At 37.1% G+C, this 27572-nt stretch overlaps 1 protein-coding gene across 1 annotated transcript in view; it reads left to right on the forward strand.

Moving 5' to 3' along the window:
• Nucleotides 1–27572, forward strand: part of LOC138696574 (uncharacterized) — a 262429-nt gene that overhangs the window by 132923 nt on the left and 101934 nt on the right. Inside the window, exon 2 of the mRNA XM_069821705.1 lies at nucleotides 19217–19276. Within this exon, the coding sequence (XP_069677806.1) occupies nucleotides 19217–19276 (60 nt within the window). The remainder of the gene's footprint in view (nucleotides 1–19216; nucleotides 19277–27572) is intronic.

Raw genomic sequence — 27572 nt, forward strand, 5'->3', positions numbered from 1 at the left:
ACTAAATAATTCGGAAAAGATTTTCTTTTTGTTTTCTAAATTTCACGTTAAAACAAACTACGAACGCTTGCCGTAAGGGCTACCGCATTTTGCTAAGTAGATTTCATTCATAAACACTTCATGAAAATAATTTATTTAATAATTTCATAATTTTCATAAATTGTATTGTTATTTTTAGGTGCGTTGTGAACAAAGGTCACATTTAACCCAGCATGTTAAAGGAGCTAAGCATCAACCAAATTTGCAAAAGAAATCAAATTTTAAGCAAACGTTCATGACCACTCAACAATCAAACGCAACAAACCGAAATGAATTTCATTCAGACTTGTGTCGAGCCACCGCAGCATTCCATCTGAATCCACTTTGAGAAAAAACTATTTACATACCTTATATGAAGAAACATTAAGTGGGGTGAGAGAAGATATAGGCGAATCATACGTGTGGATCTCTGTCGATGAGACAACCGATAGATTAGGTTGATGTGTAGCCAATCTAATCGTTGGAAAATTGGATCCTGACACACCATCTGTACCTCATTTGGTCTGCAGCAAGGAACTAAAAAAAAACTAACCAGGAAACAGTTGCCCACTTTGTTAATAATGCTCTCAAAACACTTTACCTCAACAATCTAGATGAAAATAAAGTGCTAGTAATCTACACTGATGCAGCCCCGTACATGATTGCTGCCGTTAAATTGCTTAAAGTATTTTACCCTGCCTTGCTCCATATTACTTGTCTTGCCCATGCCATGAATCGCGTAGCTGAGACGATACGGCTTGAATATCCACAAGTGAATAAGCTGGTTTCCACAATTAAAAAGGTTTTTATTAAAGCACCTACGAGGATTCAATTATTTTGAGAGCAACTTCCCAATGTGCCACTTCCACCAGAACCTATTCTTACCCAATGGGTGAGACGGTTCCTCGTATAGGATAAGGAAATTTTCATTAGATTAGTATTTCGTGTTAATATTCTTATATGGATAGGATGCGCGGACGTGTAAGTAAGTTCCAGAATGTGAGGCGGAAGTAACAGGTGGACAGGAAGGCCGAAGCGACGCTACGCTGACAGGAAACATGTGTCCAGGCGTGGAGTTGACTGATGAGGGAATGTATGGACTTTGCCTGCGGGTGGTCAGTAAGATGACGCCAAGCCAGGTTCCAAAAGAGATGATCTGGTATATGTCAGAGAATTGTCAGGACGCCGGAAGTAAGGGGATGTTCTAGTTAACGAACAATTTTTGAAGAACGCGTCTTAAGTGACGTAAGTTTAATCATGGCCAATCAGGATTCTTAATAGAGACACGTGATATATAGATAGGAGGGCGAAATTGTATGTTTGGTGGTTGAAAGTAGAGGGTAGATTTGGCAGGTAGACAGAAGGCAGAGAGAAGGCATATAGAACGCGTACGGAGAGGTTGCACTCCACATATTCTCGGCGAACCTAACTCGGAAGTATAACAATTTACGGACTTAGAATTTTTTTAGTGGTTGTAGTAAGAAGTCGTGTGTTGCATTATTATTATAAGTCTGAATTCTTTTCTCTCATCACGTTATCAACTCTCCGTTATATTACTGGTGTTTTATAGTACAAAATATATAATTACGTGAACTCAGAAATTAGTCTACCAACTTGTAGGAAGTGAGAGCAGTAAATTATACACTTGGACGCGCATTTCTGCTAATCTGAAACGAACACTTAATAATAATAATAAACGTTTTCATAGTTCTTACCAACAACTTCTGGTGTGCGCCTACATCATTTCAACCTACGAGCACGTCTCCCAAACCCCATGTCCCGACCGTTTTTGCAGCTGACCTGGGAATCTCATACCTCTACCGGAGTAATCTCGAGGAGGCTGGCGCCCAAATTAATTAGTGTACATCTTTAATTACTGAAATCAACGTGCCATCCTTGAGATACTTTCCATATACGACGGAGCTGGCAGCTGAGGGCAAGGAAAGGCGTCGTGGGCAACAACGACGACGAGCGCCGACCGTCGCAGATTCTGGCGCCCCAACCAACAACGAGGTGCGGCAACCGCTTCATGGGGAACATGGTTACAGGCCGTGGAATATTACAGCAAGCATTTGGAGGACATTAAGAACTTTGTTTTGAAACTGGGGGAGGATGCAGTGAGCATTACTTCAGCTAAAAAAAGTTCTGCAGGACCCAACAATTGCCCGGGATATTGCATTCATCAAATCACATTATGTATTTCTGGTCCCCATTATTAATGCTCTAGAGTCTTCAGGCGAACCGGTCTACACGCAACTGGGATTGATAGAAGAGGTGACAATAATCAACTTGGTTCCTGATTATGTTGGTGAAAAAGTTTCTGAAAAACTCAAATCAGTGCTTCAAAAAAAACCCAGGACTGACAGTTCTCCGCACAGTTACTGACATCTTGGCTGGCAAAACAACTGAACATGAATGTGCTGTTCCCTTGCATCTAATACCAACATTTAAATATGCTCTAGTGTCATCAGTTGATGTGGAACGCTCATTTTCGGCATATAAGATGGTGTAATCTGAGAAGCGATGCAGTTTCTTAATGGAAAACTTAGGAAAGGTGTTAGTTGTTTACTCTGGCTCTAATAATGGGCATGTATAATGAAATAATGTCAAATGTTTCGGCTAATTTGTAATGGGAAATGAAAAAATGTCATTTTTGGTCATCTATTTTTGTAATTTTAGAACCTATTTTGACTTGTGATAGAACCTATTTTAGGTACCTAATTTAAGATTTTTAGGATCTAAAAGTCCGAGGTCTAGTTATCACATTTTACAGAATATTGTTGTTAGTTAATTTGAAGCTACTTTCACACCTTATTTCAATCTCTCTTTTTTTTCTTTCTCTTTTTTCTATTTTGTTTCAGTTTTTAATAAGAGTGTGTTTCCTTTTCCTAGTTCATGTTTTATAAATTACTTTGTCAGTCTTGAATATTGTAATTGGGCTCTGTCTGTTATGGTCAGTAACAAATAAAATTTAAAAAAAATCGAAGTGATCTTGGACAATAACTACTTCATCACCGGCAAATTGTAAATTAAGTGAATATTTGTCAGCTATTTGCATTTCCATTCCTTGTCTGTTTTGTTTCCATTTCTCCAAAACGTGTTCTATATACATACTAAAAATTATTGATGACAAGCTGTAGTCTTGTCTCAATTCTTTGGAGGTTTCTATTGGTTGTAAAATAAATTTCCAATTTTAAAATAAGCTTAATCATCATTGTACATTTCTCTTACGAACTGCAGTTACATTTTTATTTATATTAGTTTGACGTATTTATTTCGAATAAATTTTATTCAGCTTCCTCCAAGTGAAGGCTGCCTAGAAGACAAAGCTTACCAAAAAATTGTTTTTTTTTTTTAGTAAATGGTGGGTAATTATAATGGAAAAAAGAAAACAATGGACAAGGAAAAGAAAAAGAAATAACACAATTATAAATAATTGAAAACGACTAAACAAAACATTATTAATTCCAGAAGAAACATAACATTTCCCATCCTATTTGCTATCAGGTGATCACAGTCGTCTATTTAGCACTAGTTGCAAGACCTAACTTGAGTGAGCAGATCACCATTGGAAAGAGATCAATCTATTTACGTGTAGAGATGGTTTCTTAGGATCTTTATAGATCCCTTCACTGCAGACAGAGATACTTCAGTGGCAAGAGTTTATCCTAGACCAAACTGCTTACAAAAATGCGCGAATCTAAAGTTTATTTCATGTCATTTCATCGTAGACTTTATCAATATAATTATATTAATTTCAAAATTGTTTCTTCTCCAACTGTAATTATTCGTTTCGTAATTCCTTGTTTCTACACGAAGTATTGATAATGCAAGCTCTTCCTGCTTTAAGCAAGATCATAGTTTAAAAAATAAATACCGAAACTACCCAAGAGTTAATGGCTCGTTCCAATAACCTATTATTCTTTCCATGAGTTGCTACAAAAAAATAAAATTAGTGCGATTCGTGAATCTTTACTGTAAGACATTAAATCACTATTTTAAATTAGAGAATCTGATGTTTTGTAATGTGGATAAAATTATGTAACCTCTTTGCCAATGCACATTACTGAGTCGAGTACTGCAAATTATTTTTCAGCAATCCCCCTATTTGCGTAATCTCTAAATCCATTTAAGAAATGAAAGTAATTTATTGAAGATTAAGTTCTCGCTGCCGGTGTAGGCCAACGCACGGAATCGTAATATTTATTTTGTAATGTTATAAAACGGAATTGTAACACAGAAGCAATTTTCTTACGCATTATAATACAGTGGGCGTTGACTGCATCTCCCAGAACAAATTACCTTCTTTCGGAATAAATGTTACTGTTGCTTGAAATGCAATTTATCTTAATCATAGTCGACTGTTCCATCGTTTATAATTGCTCGCGCGCAATAAGTCACACCGACTTGAAATTAACTTCTAGAGATTACTAAACATTTAGGTCGGAGTATTGTGTTCAAAGATTGGCATTTAAAATTGCATTACTCTAATGTCTTCAAAGACACTTTGTACCACAAGCCACATGTACAAACTTATATTAACTCTCATGAAATTGGTGAAGTGTATCTGTGGCATTTTAAATAGGCAAACTCATCTAAATAAGTAAACAAACTTTCTTCACCTCGATGTTGTTTCGTAATTAAATGTTTGTGCTTCAGATTTCAATGAGAGCCACAGTTCTCTGTTAGCTGTCCATCCATCCATCCATCCATTCATCTCTCTACCAGTCTGTCTTTTTATGTACCGAAATCAAAGGCTGCTTGATCTGTAGATCTTTAGTACAGGAACATAATTTTATTTTTACTAACATTTCTAATATTAACCTGACCGTACCTTTGTATTAACGGTTGAGAACCGGAAACACCGTTTGCTATCCCCTTCCACGACTGGAGTTCGATGATACTGGCGTAAAATACAAACAAATCATTTTACTAGGTATAGGAGGGAAGAAAAGTAGTTCATCCATTTTGAGTTTCATAATTTTCATTTGGTTTTTGTTTAATCAAAATACAGTACAGTATTAACAATAAGTGTTTTTACTCACGAACTGAGCCATCCATGCTGACGTATTTATTATGCAGTGTATATTATACTGTCTACAGCACATTAGCATAGAATACTGAGAATGAAGTTAAATTGAAAAACAATCATAATATGGGTACTTAAATACATTTTTGAAAATGGTAGCCGTTCATTTTGATACAGGCTTCAATTCTTTTCTCCATATTATCGTATTATTGTACCTAATTCCAATTACTAATTTCGTCCTTCATACTAGTACCTAACTCATGTTGAAATAATTCTGTACCTACTCTATAAAAGAGTACCTTACGTACTGTAAATTCAATATTCACTTCTGCCCGATCCGAAAAGATAAAATTATTCAGACATGCTATCTACTGTCCGTCCTACTTATGTCGAAGATTATAGAAATGAGGGAAATCACGTGACAGTTAATTACTTAACGAGGCCCTTTTATTTCAGTTATCTTAAACAGTTGTATAATATTACGTAGACGTCCAATTCTTAACAGAAATCAATGTTTTCAGAAAAGAGTTAAGACGCCCCAGTCTCTAGCCTTTACAGAGGCGCGAACAGAAGCGGGTGGGGGAAACCGGGATGCGACATAGACAAACGGACGACAGTACCTGTGCGAAAATATGATTCAATATTAAAAGCTCTTTCGTCACTGTAAAGCGCGAACATATTTCTGAAACGTACTATACTCACTAACTCAGTACTGTTTACTATGACCGTAAGACTACTTTAATTGCATATGCGGCCTTGGTTCTGTGTGAGGACGTGTGGAAGTTTACTAGTAGAAGGGGTAGGAGTGAAGTACATTAAAAAACTCAGGTACAATAAAAATTGAAGTAGAAATAAAATGATGTCCGTATGCAAGAATAGCGGTTAAAGACAGCTTGAGTTAGATACTGATAACCAGACAGAGGATTTTCGATCTCTAATTTCAATAAGCAATTATGCGTCATTTTTGCAAAACCCTGTATAATTATCTCTATGTAAATATGTTTTTTCTAACGGTCAACATTGCATGACGTCACGCTGTAGGAGACATAGCTCTCCTCGAGTTCTCCTGGCATGGGTACAAATGCACCCGCCTCTTTTTATCTGGTCTGTATCATTTTGTCCAGTTAGTGCTGACTTTTTTTAAATAATGAACAGAGAATAAACTTTATAGATGATATACTATATTAAAAGTCACCGGCGTAGCTCGGTCGGTTAAAGCCTTGGTTTTTCTGAACTGACGCATGCGACGTGCGAAGTGCGAGGCCCGCCTCGCACAAATCCGGTCTACACGAGAGATAGTGAGTGGTTTCTATAACTGCGAGGTACGCAGACCTCGCTCCTCGCAGTCATAGAAACCACTCACTCTCTCTCGTGTAGTCCGGATTTGTGCGCGGCGGGCCTCGCACTTCGCACGTCGCATGCGTCAGTTCAGAAAAACCAAGGCTTAAGGCGCTTGCCTACCGAACCGAAGTTGCACTCGGGCGCGGGTTCGATTCCCGCTTGGGCTGATAACCTGGTTGAGTTTTTTCCGAGGTTTTCCCCAACCGCAAGGCAAATGTCAGGTAATCATGACGAATCCTCGGCCTCATCTCGCCAAATATATTGCTATCACCAATTCCATCGACGCTAAATAACCTCGTAGTTGATATAGCGTCGTTAAATAACCTAATAATAATAATAATAATAATAATAATAATAATAATACTGTATTAAATGAATGTAGGCCTACAAACTAATAATTTTTATTAAGTAAAATTAAAGTCGAGGGTTTCAAAACACAAGAAACATAGACTAAACTGGATAAAACGCAGTTATACACTACGTTGTTATTTTAGGACAACATCAAGAAGCTGCTTTCATTAATACTTGACAGCGTAGCATCGTGGGATTTAAGTGAAGGTTATTTTCTTATCTCGAAAATTCAGCAGTCGTGACATTGGAAGAGAGAGGAAACTGTGACACGCGGAGGTAAGGTTACGGGTGATGGAACGTCCTCAATACCAAATACCATGAAGTGTGTTATGATGTTGCAAAATGTTCTTAGTACGTAGGAGAGAATATGCGTACACCCACATGTAAATATAACCGAATAATATACAGGGTGTTAAAAAGTATCCAATATTTTAGGAGGTGCTAGTATGTATCAAAAGAAGAAAAAATGTCTGATAAACATGGGTCCTACAACACATACTTTCTGAGATCTCAACACTTGTTCATAGGAGGCGCTCAATGTGATGTCCATTCATGACAATGCATTCCTCTGCCCTTCGGCGTAAGGAATCACGCACTCTTTGAAATTGACCTGGTTGTTCTTGATAACCAAAAGTCTAGGGGATTTAGGTTTGAGGAACAAGCAGGCAAGGTGTGGGACCTCCCCAAATAATCCAGCGATCCTGAAATGTCAGCGTCAGGTGTTCACGCTCATTGAGGAAAAAATGTGCTAGTGTGCCATCATGCATGAACCATATCTGTAGTCTTTGCTAATATGGCACATACTCCAGCAAGGTAGGCAATACGTTAATAAGAAAGTCCTGATAACGAGCCCCAGTTAATCTCTGTGGTAGCACGTATGGCCCTTAATCTATCGCCAAGAACGCCGGCCCATAAGTTGATTGAGAATCGATGCTGATGCCTTGTTTCTTCAAATGCATGGGGATTTTTCATCAGCCCACACATGCTGATTACGAAAATTCACAACATCATCTCTGCTGAACTCCGCTCATATCCGCAACTAAACTTTTCTTTTCAGTATTCCTTGCGGTATTCCATGCCAGAGGTGTCAACTACAGTATGATTATCTGGTAGCCTGCTGTAATGTAAGGCAGAAAAATGCATTGCCATAAATGGACGTCACATTGAACACCTCCTATGAACAAGTGTGCAGATCTAAGAAAGTATGTGTTGTAGGACCCATGTTTATTAGGAATTTTTTCATGTTTTGATGCATACTATCACCTCTTAAAATATCGCATACTTTTTTAATATCCTGTATTTACCTTGAATGTTATAATAAATTATGTTTTCATAGAATGCGTATTTTACTCGTATAAGATTCATTATTATCAAGATTATTTATGGCGTGGAATGTTTTAAAAAATTCAGAACTCTCCACAGGCTTCATCTTTAAGTATACAGAGTCAACCGTAAGTAATATAATTAATTTCAGGGGGTTATTCTTTGGGATATTTCAAACAAAAAGTTTAATACAATTTTGCTCGTTTTTGCTTCCTCTCAGAGATAAAAATTATTTGATATGAGACAATTCATAGCATGCTTTGGGAAAGCTATTGATTTAATTCCCAATGTGCTCAATCAATTTAAGATAGCAGCATATTATGATAATAAATAATTGAAAGAATTTTAGTTTTATCCTTTAAATCTACAAAAATTTGATCTGAAAAAATATAACTTTTCGTTCTGCAAAGAAATTTTAAAATGTTACGTTTGTAGGGATCAAATTTCTGCATATTTAAAGGACAAAATTAAAATTCTTTCAACCATTTACTATCATAATACACTGCTCTCTTAAATTGACTGAGCATATTGAGAATTAAATCAACGGCTTTCCCAAAACACGCAATGAAACGTTTCATATAAAATAATTTTTATCTCGGAAAGGAAGCAAAAACTAGCAACATTTTATGGAACATTTTTGTTTGGAATATTTCAAAGAATAACTCCTGAAAATAATTATGTTACTTTCGGTTCACGGTTTCGGTATACGCAGTGTTCGTCAAAACAAACAGTATTGTCATTTCCCATAACTATGATCCTGGAACACAACTATGATCCATGATACAACCATTCAAAGAACAATGTAGATGTAACATAGACCGTTCGTAGATAGCTGCAGTGATTTGACTTCAAACTACAATACAGCAAAAATATAGATAAACGAGGTACTACGTTATGGAGTACAAAATTTGAATGGTTGATCGTGGACCACAGTTGTGTTCCAGACTATAGTTATGGGAAATGACGGTATTGAAAATAGATACTGCACTTTTATATACCTAGTAACCTATAAACTGGAACATAAACATATCTTTCGAAAACAAGATTTCATGTTTAATGATGATGCCTTGTTTTATAAAACACGCGTATAAAATGCTGCCCGTATTTTCTATTCGATATTCCTAAAGTTCTCGTAGATTCTCAAAAATGTTCGCAAATAGGGGTTTTGGCAGTTGGTGAAAGAAAGCCAGTACCTTTTCCCGTAATTTCACAACCGTTTTCGGCGTAATAGAATAGGAATCTAACAAAATAGAGTAAATTGTGATAAAACAGAATATAGCCTACAGTAACAGAATAGAATGTAATAGCATAGAACAGATAAAGTAGAATAGAGCAGGATGTGATATACATATTAGAATAGAACAGAATATATAGTAATAGATCAGAGTTAAATGGAACTGAATGGAAGAGAATAAAATGTAACACGAGTTAAAAATCAAATAATTATAACAAAACAGAATGGTCGAGAATGGAATAGATCTTAATATCTAAACAGTAGACTTAATTAAAGACGCGGGATCTTGAAAGGTTTCAGAAACTTACAATTTCCCTTTAGACGTATCGTGTGTATTGTTCTTAGGATGTCGAAAAAATCTTCTAAGATATAATACTAATAAGACATAATATTAATCAAGCGATAACTTCGTTTAACACTGCGCATATGGCGATCATGATACATACTTAAGAATAATTAAAAGAGATATTTTAATTTACCAATATGTACGTTTTAATATTAATCTGAAACGAAAAAAGAGGAAAATAATACAGTAGAAGAAGGAAAACAAAAAAGGCGATTTTGTTCATCTTTTCAGTTGATCTATGAAGTTCTAAAGAAGAAGCAGAAGATTAAACTTAATAAATATATTAAAAAATAAATAAAAGAGACAGGAGAAAATGAATAAAATACAGTAGAAAGAAGGAAGGCCATGTATGGTGGGTCCCTATCACCACGGCATGGCGCGTCCTCAGGTTGCGGATAGAGGAGACGGCCTCCAGATATGGAGGGTAGCTGCGAATATATTGAATAAGCAGTCGTGGACAGCCGATAAGGGGTGGTCCTCCAGCTTGGGGGTTGGGCGAAGGGCTAACAACCCATCACCGTAAAAAACAGCTTGTTACGAATTCCTACAATAAGCCTCGGAATAGGACTGATTCTCTGGCACGACCACAGCAAAGGAATAAGGTTTTGAGATTTGGCACTTGGAACGTAACTAGTCTTTATAGAACAGGAGGGGTAACATTAGTAGCAAAAGAACTAGCTAGATATAGAATAGACTTCGTAGGAGTACAAGAGGTTAGGTTAGATGGGAATGGCATATCACAAATAGGAGATTACTTGTTGTATTATGGGGAAGGAAACAATAATCACCAATTAGGAACAGGATTCTTTGTACATAAAAGAATAAAATCAGCAGTAAAAAAGGTCGAATTTATCAGTGACAGGTTATCATATTTAGTACTTAAGGGTAGATGGTGCGACATCATAGTTATAAATGCTCACGCCCCTACAGAAGAGAAAGACGACTATATAAAGGATAGCTTCTATGAGGAATTGGAACATACTTTTGATCAGTTCCCTAGATATCATATGAAAATTTTATTGGGGGATTTCAACGCTAAAGTAGGACGGGAGGATATTTTTAGACCAACTATTGGAAAAGAGAGCCTACACGCAATTAGTAGTGACAATGGAGTTAGATTAGTCAACTTTGCCACATCGAAAAATTTAATTGTCAAAAGTACAACATTCCCCCATAAGGATATACATAAATATACTTGGACTTCTCCAGATGGATTGACACACAACCAAATAGATCACATCTTGATAGATAAACGGAGACATACTAGTATAGTAGATATTCGAACTTTCAGGGGTGCAGACTGTAATTCTGACCATTATTTGGTGATTGGAGAATTAAGAGAAAGATTATCAGTAGCCAAGCGAGTAGAGCAACAAGTTAATATTACTAAATTCAATATTTTGAAATTAAAGGACGAGGAAGCTAAGCAAAATTATCAGGTCGAAATTTCGAATAGGTTTGCCACTTTAGAAAGTTCCGACGAAGTTGAGAAAGAATTAGATGTTAATAGCGTGTGGGAAAATATCAGAGATAGTATCAAAATTGCAGCTGAGCAGAGCATAGGTTATTATGAAACTAAGAAAAAGAAACCGTGGTTTGATGAAGATTGTTGCATGGTAGTAGAAAGAAGGAAACAGGCAAAATTGAAATTCTTACAGGATCCAGTTGAGGAGAAGAGAGATAATTATTTCAATGAAAGACGGGAAGCAAGTCGTACACTTAGGAATAAAAAGAGAGGTTACTTGAAGGAAAAACTGAATGAGGTAGAAACAAATAGTAAGAATAAAAACATTCGAGATTTATATAAGGGTATAAAGGAATTTAAGAACGGATATCAGCCAAGGGTAAACGTGATCAAGGATGAGAATGGTGACTTGCTTGCAGACTCTCCATCAATCCTAAACAGATGGAAAAACTATTTTGCGCAACTACTAAATGTACATAGGCCAAATAGAAATGATCGGGAAGAAATTGAAATACAAACTGCTGAGCCATTTATACCCGAACCCACGCTTTCAGAAGTCGAAATTGCGATAGAAAATCTGAAAAAGTACAAGTCTCCAGGTATCGATCAAATTCCAGCAGAATTAATACAAGAGGGTGGAAGTGCATTATATAGCGAAATTTATAAACTTGTACTTGCTATTTGGGAAAAGGAAATTGTACCAGAACAATGGAAGGAGTCCATAATTGTACCTATTTTTAAAAAGGGGGACAAAACCAACTGTGGCAACTTTCGAGGAATATCACTTTTGTTGACGTCGTACAAAATTTTGTCCAATATTCTTTTGAGGAGATTAACTCCGTACGTAGATGAAATTATTGGGGATCATCAGTGCGGTTTTCGGCGTAATAGATCGACTATTGATCAGATTTTTTGTATTCGGCAGATAATGGAGAAAAAATGGGAGTATAAGGGTACAGTACATCAGTTATTCATAGATTTCAAAAAGGCTTATGACTCGGTTAAGAGGGAAGTATTATATGATATTCTTATTGAATTTGGTATTCCCAAGAAACTAGTTCGATTAATTAAAATGTGTCTCAGTGAAACATACAGCAGAGTCCGTATAGGTCAGTTTCTATCTGATGCTTTTCCAATTCACTGCGGGCTAAAGCAGGGAGATGCACTATCACCTTTACTTTTTAACTTCGCTTTAGAATATGCCATTAGGAAAGTTCAGGATAACAGGCAGGGTTTGGAATTGAACGGGCTACATCAGCTTCTTGTCTATGCAGATGACGTGAATATGTTAGGAGAAAATACACAAACGGTTAGGGAAAACACGGAAATTTTACTTGAAGCAAGTAAAGCGATCGGTTTGGAAGTAAATCCCGAAAAGACAAAGTATATGATTATGTCTCGTGACGGGAATATTGTACGAAATGGAAATATAAATATTGGAGATTTATCCTTCGAAGAGGTGGAAAAATTCAAATATCTTGGAGCAACAGTAACAAATATAAATGACACTCGGGAGGAAATTAAACGCAGAATAAATATGGGAAATGCGTGTTATTATTCGGTTGAGAAGCTCTTATCATCCAGTCTGCTGTCCAAAAATCTGAAAGTTAGAATTTATAAAACAGTTATATTACCGGTTCTTCTATATGGCTGTGAAACTTGGACTCTCACTCTGAGAGAGGAACATAGGTTAAGGGTTTTTGAGAATAAGGTGCTTAGGAAAATATTTGGGGCTAAGCGGGATGAAGTTACAGGAGAATGGAGAAAGTTACACAACACAGAACTGCACGCATTGTATTCTTCACCTGACATAATTAGGAACTTGAAATCCAGACGTTTGAGATGGGCAGGGCATGTAGCACGTATGGGCGAATCCAGAAATGCATATAGAGTGTTAGTTGGGAGACCGGAGGGAAAAAGACCTTTAGGGAGGCCGAGACGTAGATGGGAGGATAATATTAAAATGGATTTGAGGGAGGTGGGGTATGATGATAGAGACTGGCTTAATCTTGCACAGGATAGGGACCGATGGCGGGCTTATGTGAGGGCGGCAATGAATCTTCGGGTTCCTTAAAAGCCATTTGTAAGTAAGTAAGTAAGAAAGAAGGAAGGAAAAAATAAAAATAAAGCTGGACGACAAGGTCATTTCGTTAACGTCTTCATTCGACTCGTAGGTCAGTGTATACGACAGATGAAAGCTCGCTTTCCATATTTTTAAATAATGTGAGCAATCAACGACGTATTCTGAAGTCATTACCTCATAGGTTGATGTAATATATTCGATGGGAAAGTTTTTAATTAACATTCTTAATAGAGAACATATAAATTTGAAGAGTACATCTCCAAGGCGGTGGTGAAAGCTTTTTGAAGAGAATGCCCATGCCTCAGTGATCACTCCAGCTCCGAGTTACGTCATGTTCTGATTTCTAACAGCTGTGTATGCAATCCATCCTAATTCTGTGTAACTTTAATTGTGTATCCAATTCGCAACGTATCATTTCAGTTCTGCCCTGCTTAAATGGCTCGCTGCACACTGCACGTTGTTGCCGTCTTCACTTCCGACTCTCAAGAGGAATGTAGTCATTTATTTTACATACCCAGAGGTCCACGGCTATTTGTCTTCCAGCTTTCAGCAGAGCTGTTCTTATTAAACAGCTCGTCCTTAGTCGAACGGCTAAGCCATCGGCTTTTTACTCTGGAAATTCGGGTTTAAATCTCGGTGAGTCGAAATGGAATTTGTGGTGAAAAATGACGGTATCTGATGACAGATTTTCATGGATAACTTCCGTGTTCCACCATAATTTCACCATTGCTCCATTAATTACATTCATGTCAAGAAAGCAACGAGAAAATTACTTAGTAATTCATTGCCCCCAAGGATATCACTCTTGCGACAGTTTTAGTCGAAGATTGTCTCTCAAAAAGTAGAGACGAAATAGATGAAACGGCATCAGGATGACAGAGGACATCGCTATGAATCGGTCGGTGTGCCTAAAAGCAATGCTCAATGTTGTAGAGCAGGCCTGCTCAAGATTTGCTCTCTCCGAGTCGGCTCACAGCTCGAGAGCGGAATATAGATATTGGCTGCGCTCTGTATAAGGGTGGACTGGAAGAAGGGGTGATCTCGTACAAAATAAACACAGAAGTACTAGTATGAGTGTTCATGAAATGAATTCCCGTTCAGTGTTCACAAAACTATCTTAGACTATTATGAATTAATAAAGAAATATTTATTTTACAGGAATAATAGAAACTCTATAGCTACTTAAATATACAATATCATTTTGTTATATTTTTATTTATCAGTACATCAAAACGGGGTTTTATGCTGCTGGAAGCTGAAAGGAACAGTACTGATCGTAATGAAACATCAGTTAAAGATGTTCGATGTCTGCCTTTATTAAAGTTGATAATAGAAAACAGTTGCTCACAAATATAAATGTTGAGCCAAACGTAGCAATCATTTTCACAGCCATCTTGTGTAGTCGTGGATATTATTGCTGAGGTTTAGTCTTGTAAAACTCAAGCAAACTAGTAGTACTATTCAAACTGTCTTTAGCCCTTAGGCAACATTGAAGATCAATGTTCAAGCTGTAAATCGTATGACACTGTTTCAACCAGTGTTGAAGGAATTTATTGTGATAACTTTAAACTTCTTTCCAATTAAGACAAGATCTTGGAACCTATAATTAAATTCATTTTGAATTTAAGTTAATATTTGCACATAATCGTTTAACATGGCTTCATCACGAGCAGTTTCTATCGTTGGAAAGTGAGCCATATTACCTTCCCGAAACTGACTTACGAAAAGTGTATTTACGACTGAAATCCTGTAATTTATTCAACATATGAACAATGAGCTGGTCTATCCCCGAAGAGAGATATTTAAATTGTACGTACCCTACCTCATGTAATAATGCAACTTTCAACTCCTGAACCTTTTTACTGCGATCTTCACCAACAAAACCATCGTATCTCTATGTGTGGACCAGTAATGATGCGTTATATTATGATTTCCTCTTTCCTTCAAACTTTTGTGGCAGATAAGCATTAACCCCAGCTGCTGTGAAAAAATAAGCATTTTCGCATGCTATATTGAAAGAATTTGCCTGATGATCACTTTTACGTCTTTCAGATTCCTCCATTATGTAGCAGTAGATAGGCAAAGTGAAACAGCTACTGATAATACACACTACACCAGATAGCTGCGTGGATTATCCTCTACCTATAGCAGACCTACGTCATTCCGACGTACCTTTCCGGCTAGCTGTTAGACGGCTCTCCCGCGCTCAATGAGTGCCGTTTGTGCACACCTGTTGTAGAGAGCGTAGGGCAAAACCTCAAAGCCGTGCGTCAGATCGGACGAGCAAGTCGCGAGCGAGTGCACTAGTGCAGTGTTTCTTCCTCTGTTATGCCTGATATCGATATTAAAAAGCGTTGCCACTGCTGACGTTTACCTTAACAGCAACTGTCAGCGACATATTCACGAATAAAGGCTGGTCCACAATAAACCGGGAATGGAAACTACAACGAGAACGAGAACGGAAATATTGTTAAAATAAATGTATTTAAATGTGAGCATTTACAATTAATTTTCATATTCCTGTTCCCGGTCTCCGGCAAACTTCTCGTTGATTGTGAATGCTCACATTTAAATACATTTATTTTAGCATTATCTCCGTTCTCGTTCTTGTTGTCTTTCCGTTTCCGGTTTATTGTGAACCAGCCTTAAAACTTGCGGCCGTCTCTCCGATAAACCTATCACGATTTTTTTTTCTGGATATGCTTATGAAAGTGAGTAAGCAATACAGGACATTAACAAGTATGGCTCAAAGCCATCGGTCCAGATGAAGAGGTAAACACAGACCGAATAACACACAACTATTTCCTATGGAAAGAAAGTAAGTCTCCTGTCTGCCGTGAATCTAATTGTGGGTCCGCTGGAAACGCTGCCTCATGAGCCGCGACGGTTATTTAAATTACTGGACGTTTTAAAATGGTATAATTAAGGTATAATGTTATGATGTACCTCAATTATATGATATTATGTATTCATGAGCTGTCAAACCACATAAGACGGCGGAAAGAGGAGAGAGGAAGAAATAATACGGGCAGAAAATTATTTTATGGCCTGTATATCCGACTATAAATCCGCCATAAAATTCAAGTTTGCTCGGCGATAGGCGGCGTCTCTCACAAAGCAGTCGTGGCTCCTAATTGACTTCCTTCCCGCCGGTCCACACAAATACTTCTCGGTGTCAAAAGCACGTTTGCAGTCATTAAATAACACATTTATCAGATGACAAATCAATTTCTCTTTCCGTTCCTTTTTTGCGCTTATTCCTTAACAGTACTTCTTCTAATTACTTGTCTGATCCTTCAGAGTACAGTACTTTCCTTTAAAGGGCCCAGCTTTAGCTCAGTTACCTGACGGGTTTTCACCAAAAGGGGCGGAGTTCGACCCCTGACATCCTGTGAGAGTTCCTTCTTTTTTCTTCCTCTTTTTCACCCTTTGAACGTTAGCTCGTTGCCTCCAATTTGGCTCTTTTAATCTTTCGTATTTCTCAGGTTATTTCTTTTACCTCTTGGTTTATATAGGATGTTTCAAAAGTGATGGTCAAAAGTTTAGGGATGAGAAGTAAAAACGAAGAGAAGCAAAAACGTTTCAGTAAACATGGGTCCACAAATTAATAGTTTACGACATAATGCCATTTTGTGCTGGTTGGAGCTCGCTAAATACTAAGTAGGCCTGCTAATTCCAACGAAAGCAGTGACAAAGTTATTCATATGATGAAGGATGGATAGAACAGAGAAAAATTCTCTCCGGCACCGGGACTCGAACCCGGATTTTCAGCTCTATCTCTATGTGCTGACGCTTTAGCCACACCAGATTCCAGTTCCGATGCCGGATCGAATCCCAGCAGTTTAAGTTCTACCTCTCAGTTTTCCCTTTGGTGGCCTACCCTCATGCACTGTGTCACAGAATATGTGACAGTGGCACAATGTCCAACGAACTATGTACAGAGGTGCACTCATTACGAGTGACTAAGTGGCCGGGATCCGACGGGATGAGCGCCGTCTTGAATCACGAAGTGATTATTCATTTATCAATCATGAGACAGTAAAATTCATAATTTTGGGCTTCAACACCACAGAAATGTGATTAAACTTATACAAAAAAAAAAATACTTTTTGTATGAACAACAATGAAGTTTGTAAATGAACAAGGTACAGCACAGTATGAACATGTTAAATGAAGAATTTTACAGCAGACGTTCAAAATTCTGACCATGCACTTAAATGCTTCAGTCTATGTAGTCTTCTCCGCAAAGACTCGCGAATGCGCTCGAGCAATCCTGGGAAATTCTTCGTTTCCTAGAAGGGATCTAAAATCCGATGCTGCAATTCTTCAGGTGTGGTGATGTCTGTTGTGTGAACTATACTTCTTGCATCACCCCATACACAAAAGTCCAAAATATTTAAATCCGGTGATCTAGGTACAGGTCATCCTCTACCAATCCACCGTTCATCATATCGTATGTTTAGATATTATCTCAGACTTAGAAGGAAATTGGGATGGGGAGAGTGCTGCATACGTACGAAGCATGAATATTGCCGCTTTATCCTATTCTGGCGCTAGGTACACTGGCGGCCCCAACCAGATAACCAGCGTTATCTCGTAAACGGTTAATTTGCGGACCTATGTTTGCTGGAACGTTTTTGCTTCTCTTCGTTTTTACTTCTGATCCCTAAATTTTTTATTATCATTTTCGAGACACTCTATATAAAAGGATATTTTAGACTCTCGTCTTTCAAACGCTTTACGTAGTCCAGCTACTTATATCTGTATTCTATCTATTATTTATATTTATTTTTTAAACCTAGATTTATCTTGTTGTTTGGTCAATTAACCGAATACAGGTTTGAACCTCATAAGTGACACCGATAAGGCATCCCTCATGAGGAAACCAAGCCAGAAGATAATGGGTTAGGGTGGCCAGTTCCTTTCTCTCTCCATTGCATACATCGCTGACTAGCTACATATTACTCTAGTCAGACTTCAGATGTATACAAACAATTGTTCTTCCTCTGACACATCGTCAAGTGAGGTGTAAAGTCACAAACGAGGCCGTTTAGATTTATCCGCTATTGCAATATCCTCAATAGACCCTACACCACTAACAGGAATGAGTACCAGGGATGATTTCCTTGAAGATACAAGCGGCGAACACGAAGGATTGACATCCCTTCTACCATTAATGACAATTGAACGGAGTTAAGCAATAATAGACCAAGCGCCAAAAACCTGTTTCGTGATACTGGTCATTGAAATAAATCTGTTTTTATAAAACATTTCATTCAAGAAACATTCATACTATTACAAAAATAGCACAAATAATAGTAAAAAAGGCTAACCGATTTTTAATAAGAGACCAGCAGCTGAATTAATATTCCAAAGCAAAATAAATAAATGAATTTTATGCAATAAACGATTTTTTGCTTATAAATAGCAGCAAAATTCAGATATCTCATTCTTGATTTTTTCTGAGTTAAATAATGGTGCCATCAACAGATCTGCGCAAATACCTCATTTTTTCAATTGTCAGTTGGTCTGTTATTGCGAAACTCCGTCCAATTGTCTGAAGAGGTTGGAAGCTGAATCTTCCGTTCCGTAGGTTTTTATGGCCTGTAATAGGAGTGACTTTTAGTATTCTATTGTGCGCTAATTCGAGATTTTATTTATATTAACTTTACTTTCAACTACGTTTCAGCATTCTGAAAGCGTCCTGACTTTTAAATAATTCTATATATTTGGCACAAATCCGTTCACAGTTCGCCATTAGAGGAAGACTTTTCACACAACATATTTCATTTCGGCAGGACTAATGTTGGGATTTAGTGACGTGCCATCAAATGATTATCAATTTCATTACACCTTAAGAGAAAATTTTTCAAAATGTTTTCTAATACCAATGCAATATTGAACCCTCCCTTCGCTTTGCTTTACTTCACTCCGAAGTAGTGTACTCGTAAAATAAGTTACGTAGTTTCGTATTCTCATATCACAATGCTTATAATGCTTAAGTCATTGTTGTTCTGTCGTTACAGAAGCTGTGCCATACAAGGAGTTGGTGAGGACTGGCCATGCGTCACTAAGTTCAGAGTTGGGTAAGTGCACTGTTCATTAATTTGTACTATATCGTCCCTATTTCCACTCCTCTTCCATCTGGTGTTTTCTTAATTTTTAATAAATCGCTTTGGTTAATCACCTTCAATGTACAGGTCGGAAAAGAAGATCTGATGCAAACACGCGCAGAGGGGAAGTACTGCCTTTCCTCCGCCGGCCACTAAAGAGGAGAATCATTAGTGAGATGAAGGAGGGAAACGAATACTATACTACTCATTTAAAATAAGGCAGTTTTTTGTGTTAGTATGTAACTGCTGAGAACATTACACACTACTATCTTTATTATAACATCATCAGTGTCTGCTTGACACCAGGAGTATAGCAGACACGTGCAGTGATCTTGCTCTCACTGAGTTGCCTCTTCTTTCTATCTGTTTCCTTTGCAAAGTAGGAAGATATAAAATACCCACAGTCTGTATGCTTTTCTTGCATTCTTTGGAAGTGAAATCGAAGGTTATGATGGTTTCAGTTTCTTAAGCTAATCTCTGTTATCAATATTTAGATTTGTTGATTTATAGGCGAAGCCTTTTAAACACTGCGCAAATTACAACTCGATTACTGCACTCGAATTTCATTACTTTAAATAAATCTTGCACGCTCGAGGTTAAATGTTTTCAAACGGCATGTATCAACTCACATGCCCTGACGAGCTTGTCCATGATGTCATCTTGGTTTGATTTCATCCTACTGCGCATGCCAGTGTCTGGATCAGATCTTACCTTCCCACCTATACCATTTGAAGGTGTCAACATTAAAATTTCGACAATGATAAAGGTGGCCTACTCAGCTTTAATGGTGTGTGGAAGCCACGGTCATGGGTTCGAAACCAGCTTAGTGCATGGACGTAATCCGTTGTCATTGTGATGTTTCGTGTTGTATCAGATTAAGATGCATCGTTTTTATGCGAATCCCGCTATGTCTCTCTCTATTGCGTAATGTTTAAATAGGGACAATGATTGAAATTTCTAAAAAGAATATTAAAAATAGGTTAATGTTTCAGTGAAAGAAAATCTATTATAATAACAATGTAGGTTACTACTACAACTGTTGTTTCTAAGGCACAATAACTAACATATTTAACTGTTAAGGGGAGACTGCACTGAAAATCATGAAAATTTTTCAAAAAAAAAATTGGCTATTTCACGTCTTTAGAATGTATATTTTCATACCTCAAATGGATTTAGTTCAATTCTGATTACAAATGTGTTTAAAATTGTTTAAATGAAGGTTGTAGGTGGTTTAAGTCTTAATAAATAAGAAAAACATATTCTTCCTTCATTTATAGTTAATTTTTTTAATATCTACCAATATCTATTTAAAAATATGGCAAAAGAAAACTAGATTCTTAATTCAGCTCAAATTGCTGTTTGTTCTTTTATAAAACGCCAATATCAATTTTAAAAAACAATAGAGGATAAATATAAATTCTTAACATCTCAAAATTTAGTTCTCTTTTGTGAAATGCCAGTAGCACTTCTGCACTTACTGCAGAAAAATATATTACACGTAATTAGTTTCAAATTCCGATTTGGTTTTCTATAACGCCAACACAATTTCAAAAATATTCGTTTTGCTGCACTCTTTACGTTCAATGATTTGGAAACAGACATGCTGATCGCCAGTTACAACTACTTGTCTATGCTGGAACTGCTTCTGCAAAAGTATGACGTAAGCTGCCGCTTGCCGCATCAAATGCCCACAGCTGCTCTAGACATAAGAGTTGCGGGTTTAAATCCGGCTGGAGTAATGGATTTTTCAGGACGCAAACATCCGGAGCGCAAGTCCTTCGCGTGTACTGTACAGTGTGGGAGTTTTCCGACATATTAAAGACGTCCAAGCCTAAATTAGAGCCTCTGGACTAAATTTCTTCTCTCTCATGTTCTTAAGTGGCGTTTGAGACGATGAGCTTACCACTTGTCCCTCTGTGCCTTGTCGGCAAATAAGTGTAACTAAACTCATATTAGGTACTGAAACCTCCTCTAGAGGGTGCCAACTCCGAACTATGGGTTGAATGAATGAATATGAATGAATGGATGGATGGATGGATGGATGGATGGATGGATGGATGAACGAACGAAAAAACGAACGACTGAATGAGTGAGTGAGTGAGTGAGTGAGTGAGTGAGTGAGTGAGTGAGTGAGTGAGTGAGTGAGTGAGTGAGTGAGTGAGTGAATTAATTAATTAATAATTTTAAAAATAAGGGAGAAAAATATGTATTCTCAATTCTTCTCAGATTTCATTATAAGATTTACAAGCCATATCTCTGTTTTATGTTTTCATTTATTTTATTTCTATTGTTAACGAATTGTAGGCTGTATTTCTATTTTATAACTCCCTCTCATGTAAATCATCAATAATTAATTATAAGTTCAGTTGTTCATTTTTATTTATGTGAAGAAAGTACTTCGATGGGCATCTATAATAATAATAATAATAATAATAATAATAATAATAATAATAATAATAATCCGTGGCGCTACAGCCCGTGAAGGGCCTAGACCGACCAGCCGGCTGCTGGCCTCACACCCACATGCCGAAGCAGAGGTGGACGATCATCCAACCAAAATGGAGGTAACGTGTGGTTAGCACGATGAACCTCCCAGCCGTTATAGCTGGCATGCGCAACCGATTTCGCTACCTATCGTAGCTCCCCAAGTGCATCACGATGCTGGGTGGGCACGGTCCCATACACTGGCCGAAATTTCATGAGAAAATTTCTTCCCTCATGAGGACTCGAACCAGCGCGCATTCCGTAACGCGAGTCCTAGGCAGGATGCCTTAGACCGCGACGCCACGGCGCGGAACTCGATGGGCATCTAGCCCGTAATAAATAAATGCACTGGAAGGAATGGTGAACGGGAGAAGAGTTCGGGGCAGAAGAAGATATCAGATAATGGACAACATTAAGGGTACGGCCACACGAGCTGCATTTGTCGCAGGTTTTCTGCTACAAATGTAGCTGCCGTAATTGTCACAAAATGGGTGGCCACACGGGCGCTACAATTACTGCTAGTACTGCGTTAAATGTCGCTACGTGAGAATTTCATAATAAGAAATTCCCAGTAACTAACAACAATGTTCATTCGTTTAAGCTGGAAAATTATTGGTCACGAATAGACCCAACATGTCAGACGGAGCCAAACTTGCTACACTTACTGCTCCGTGTGGCCGCTTCCATTTAACTCAATGCGGTCTATAATTCCAGCTACATTTGTCGCAGAAAGTTGCTATAAATGTAGCTGCACGTGTAGCCACCCATGTCGCTACGTGTGGCCACCCAACAGCAGTAAATGTCGCAGAAAAAATGGACCCGGACCCATTCGAGTTGCGACACGACTTTGGGATGCGCCAAACTTGCTACATTTACTGCTCCGTGTGGCCGCTTCCATTTAACTCAATCCTCCCTATAATTCCAGCTACATTTGTCGCAGAAAACTTAGCTCGTGTGGCCGTACCCTAAGATATATGGATCATATGCAGAGACAAAGGGGGAGGCAGAAAATAGGAAAGATTGGAGAAAGCTGGGTTTGCAGTGAAAGACCTGTCCGTGGGCAGAACATTATGAATGAATAAATAAATAAATAATGCCAATATCAATTTCAAAACCAAGAGAAAAAATACAGGATCTTAATTCATCACAGTTTCCTGTTTGTGTTCGTATAACGCCTTCAATAACTTAGCAAATAAGCAACTTCTGTAGTTGAGAAATTGAGAGAAATTTTGGCAACTGGAATGTGGAACAGTGTGGTTTCCTGCAAGTGAAATGTAAAACTATCAACCGCGCCGCGACACGGCCCACCGGGTTCTGAGCATACATATTCATGAAACGATCCAGTCGTTCATTGAATCTTTGTTTCTTGAGTGGTGGAGAAATCTCCGGGCTGAAGTTGAGGCTATGGGATATTAATAATGATGTGTTAAACGTCAGCGAGATGTATGGGCTACGCTTAACATTCGTGACCCTCCCTTCTTTTTCTTTTCCTTCCTTGCCTCGGCAACGAGCTATCTTGTACTTTGGCATCGCTCCCTTTATGAAATAACAATATTAAGCTATTCAGGTGTCATGTTTAATACAATCTCCTTTCTGAATCACAATGTGCTGAACTCAACAACCTCTTGCATTAACTCTGAGTAACTATAGCTTAGTTCTTATACAATTTATTTCAAGACAATTTCTAACCGGCTCAAACCAAAGCATGAGTAGCCCAATATACAAAAAAATAATTAATTGGTTTTTGTAATTCTTTATGCCATGGCTATTGAGACGAAACGAGACGAGACGATGGCGAAAAGAGGATGGTAGAAGCAAACGAAGTACTGCAAACGAAGTATTTGAAGGAAATATGTCGAAACATAAACTTATTAAATTATATGTATTTTAGCTTAATTCTGCTACATAGTTTGTATTTCAGTGTTTAATTAATAGTTAATAGTATCTTATTGTTTAATTCGTAAATAACTCTTGTATACATGTAGCTCTTATCTAAAACAAATTGTTGAATTCTTTGTAAGTTCATACATATGTATGTATACTTTTTGCTGGTTGAGTGGAAGAGAAGGCCTTACGGCCTTAACTCTGCCAGCTAAAATAATTTATTATTATTATTATTATTATTATTATTATTATTATTATTATTATTATTATCATTATTATGAATTCAACCTATATCCGTTAATTTTACTACAGAACAAAATATTAAAAATTTGTTAAAAAAAAACAGAAAGATTACTCAACTGAATTGTTGTTTAAACATTTCAAAGTTTTAAACATTAAACAAATTTATTATTTTATATTATTAAAATATTTTCACAGAAATCTTAATAACTTTGAAAGGTATATACATAAATATAGAACTGACAATACGAATTCTCTGCGTTTGTCTGAACCTAAATGTAAAACCACTGCAGTTTTTTTATCATAGCACGAGTCAAGGTCCCAGATTCTTAAACAAATTTTATTCTAACATTATTTTAACCACGAATCCTCTCCAAATTAATAAAAAAAATTGTATTTGATTTATAGTTTGGGTTTAAACATATTAAACACTTTTTAATATGTATTCACTCTCAATTTTAATTTTATTTTTGTCTGTATTGGAATCCTCTCCTGAGCACGAGTCTTACTCATTCAGGAGTGGGCTAGTTCATCTTACATTGTATTAACTTGTATTCATTTCAAACTTACTAGCAATAAAGTAAGTAAATAAATAAATTTCACAAGATCTTTACAGGATAAAACCCGGATAAGGGTCAATATTATATTCAGTGTTCAATGTCAATGAGGAAATGGGAGGAGAAATACTAAAAAGTTACGCGAAAACGCGTCCTTGCAAGGGAATTTGGAGCTCAGAAAAACTGAAGCCTGTAGGCCACTTGTCTCACTCCGTTTTTACCGTTCCACTGAAGGAATTTTAGAGAATTCTGAAGGGGAAAAGCTGAAAATAGACGAAACCTAATAGCTGCCACATGAGGGGGAAGAGAATAGTAACAGGTCAAGATCGCCGAAGATGTTAAAAACCCACAAATCGAATGGAACGCCACAGTCCTCGCAAGAGAAGTGATTCGAACCCTTGCACTGTGCGAATGACACTCAAGTAAACTCGCCCCCAAGTACCGAAGGCAATGTGCGAAAGCCAAGGCTTTAATTTCGGGGAAAAAATGTCGAAACTTTTATGAGGAAAGATGTAAGTTCGGAGCCCATTTCTTTTAGAACTCATCCCGATATGTCTTAGCGCCTTACGAAAACTACGGAAAACCTCAGGCAGGATGAGTTGTCTCAATTTAGGAGATCAGTCAATTGGCTCTGAGGTGACTCTAATGTATAGTCCGAATCAGCTTACTTCATATTATACCCTAATAAGAGTGAAACCTAACCATTTTTCACCTATTACTACATATGCTAGCGGATTATAGTGATTTTCTACATGTCAGGTTGAATTTTCTTTTACCAATTTTGTTTCTAATTTCGAGTACTGATAAATACGACAACTGGTAGTTATTTTCTAACAGTTTTGTTGGCAGCAATAATTCTGGTTTGCAGTAAAGGAAACTGATGCAATGGAAGTCCCTAAGCTTCTGAAATTTGAACTTAATTAAAAATAATTATTACAGTAGTATTAATATTAATATCAATACATAATTCAGTTGTGTTGTGATTCCAATTCAACACTATATTCATGTAAGTGTAATTAAATAAGATATAACTTATAGACCTACTTTGTATGAAACGTGCACGTGGCTAATGGACAGAAATATATTTCTTAGTGTTAAGATTTTTGTTAAAATGTCCAAGAGAGAAAATAGCATTGTAGCGACATAGGAGTATGTATTTTAAGTAGGACATACATTTCAAAGCGGTGTTCTGTTTCGGAATTCGTACTAATCATTTCACGTGATCAAACAAAATACATTTTTAGGTTAGGTCTCGTGCATCGTAAACTGTTTAGTCAAAGCAATGTATTTCATAGGCGGAGAAAGAACCATTTCCTTGAAGGGGCAAAGCAAAACCATAGAATCCCGATATAACGAAATTATGGGGGACATCATTTATCTCCTCACTCCGTTATAGCTTGACCTTGGTACAATATATCGGATTATGATCATTTAATAAAGGTATTGTAATAAACATAAAAAATTGTAACAAAATATACAGATAATTTTATTTTTATTTTTCCTCTTGTATGAAGGAGGGACCCGAAGGCTTACACTGCAGCCTGAGGCTTATTGTGCTTACCACTCCTATTCTGTGAATGATTGGGTAACCAAATGGCTGCGCTCTTGTACAAGGACATCATTTTATTTTTACTTCAATTTTTATTGTACCTGAGATTTTGAATATACTTCACTGCCACCCCTTTTACTAATGAAGTTCAACCGTGCTCCACAGATCCAAGACCGCATATACAGTCATAGTAGCCTTATGGTCATAGTAAACAGTACTTTCCAAAAATATGTTCGCGTTTTCCAGTGACGAAAGAGCTTTCAATATTGAAACATTTTCGCACAGGTACTGTCGTCCATTTGCCTACGTCGTATCCCGGTTTCCCCCACCAGCTTTTATTCGCCAGCTAGTGGCTGGGCTGTCTTAGATCTTTTCTGAGAACATTAATTTCTGTTAGAAATTGGACGTCTGCGTAATATTATACAACTGTTTAAAATAACTTAAATAAAAGGGCCTCGTTAAGTAATTAACTGTCACGTGATTTCCTCCCTTTTTACGACCCTACGACATAACCACTTGGACGGACAGTAGACAGTATGTCTGAGTAATTTTATCTTTTGGGATCGGGAAGAAGTGAAGATTGAATTTACAGTACGTAAGATACTCTTTTATAGAGTAGGTATAGAATTATTTCAACATGAGTTACTAGTACGAAGGACGAAACTGGTAATTGGGATTAGGTACAATAGTCTATAGTGCGATAATATGTACATTAGAACTGAAGCGTGTATCGAAATGAACGGCCACCATTTTAAAAAATATGTTTACATATCCATATTATGATTATTTTTCAATTTAACTTCATTCTCAAAATTGTACGCTAATGTGCTGTAGACAGTATAATATACACTGCATAATGAATACGTCCACATGGACAGCTCAGTTCGTGAGTAAAAACATTCATTGTTAATATTGTACTGTATTTTGATTAAACAAAAACCTAATGAAAATGATCAAACTTAAAAGCGCGATATTTCCTATTTTACGTAAATGGATGAACTACTTTTCTTCCCTCCTATACCTAGTAAAGTGATTTGTTTGTATATTACGTCAGTATCATCGAACTCTAGTCGTGGAAGGGGGTAGCAAACGGCGTTGATCCAGAGGTATAGCCAAGTTAATATTAAAAATGTTAGTACAGTAACAATAAAATGATGTCCCTGTACAAGTACAGCACGCCGCACTGTGTACTTAACCCGGGCTATTATATGGATGATGTGTGAGTTAATGATGGCGAAATGAGTCTGAGGTCCAACACCGAAAATTACCCAGCAATTCTGCTTCAATTGGTTGAGGAAAAACCCCAACCAGGTAACTTGTCCCAACCAGAATTTGAACCTGGGCCCGCTCATTTCATGGCCAGATGTGCTAACCATTACTCCACAGCGGTGGACCAATTTTACATTTACTTTATCTGTTTATCTAAAAAAAAGAAGCAAGATATCATATGAAATGTAAATTCTAATTATTATTTTATTTAATCTCGTCTTTAAATTGACACATTACCCGGAATCACTTTTATTTTTTCTGCATTGTTGTGGAGTATGTTATTCAT

The sequence above is a fragment of the Periplaneta americana genome, chromosome 3 (assembly GCF_040183065.1).
Source record: "Periplaneta americana isolate PAMFEO1 chromosome 3, P.americana_PAMFEO1_priV1, whole genome shotgun sequence".
Lineage (NCBI taxonomy): Eukaryota > Metazoa > Arthropoda > Insecta > Blattodea > Blattidae > Periplaneta > Periplaneta americana.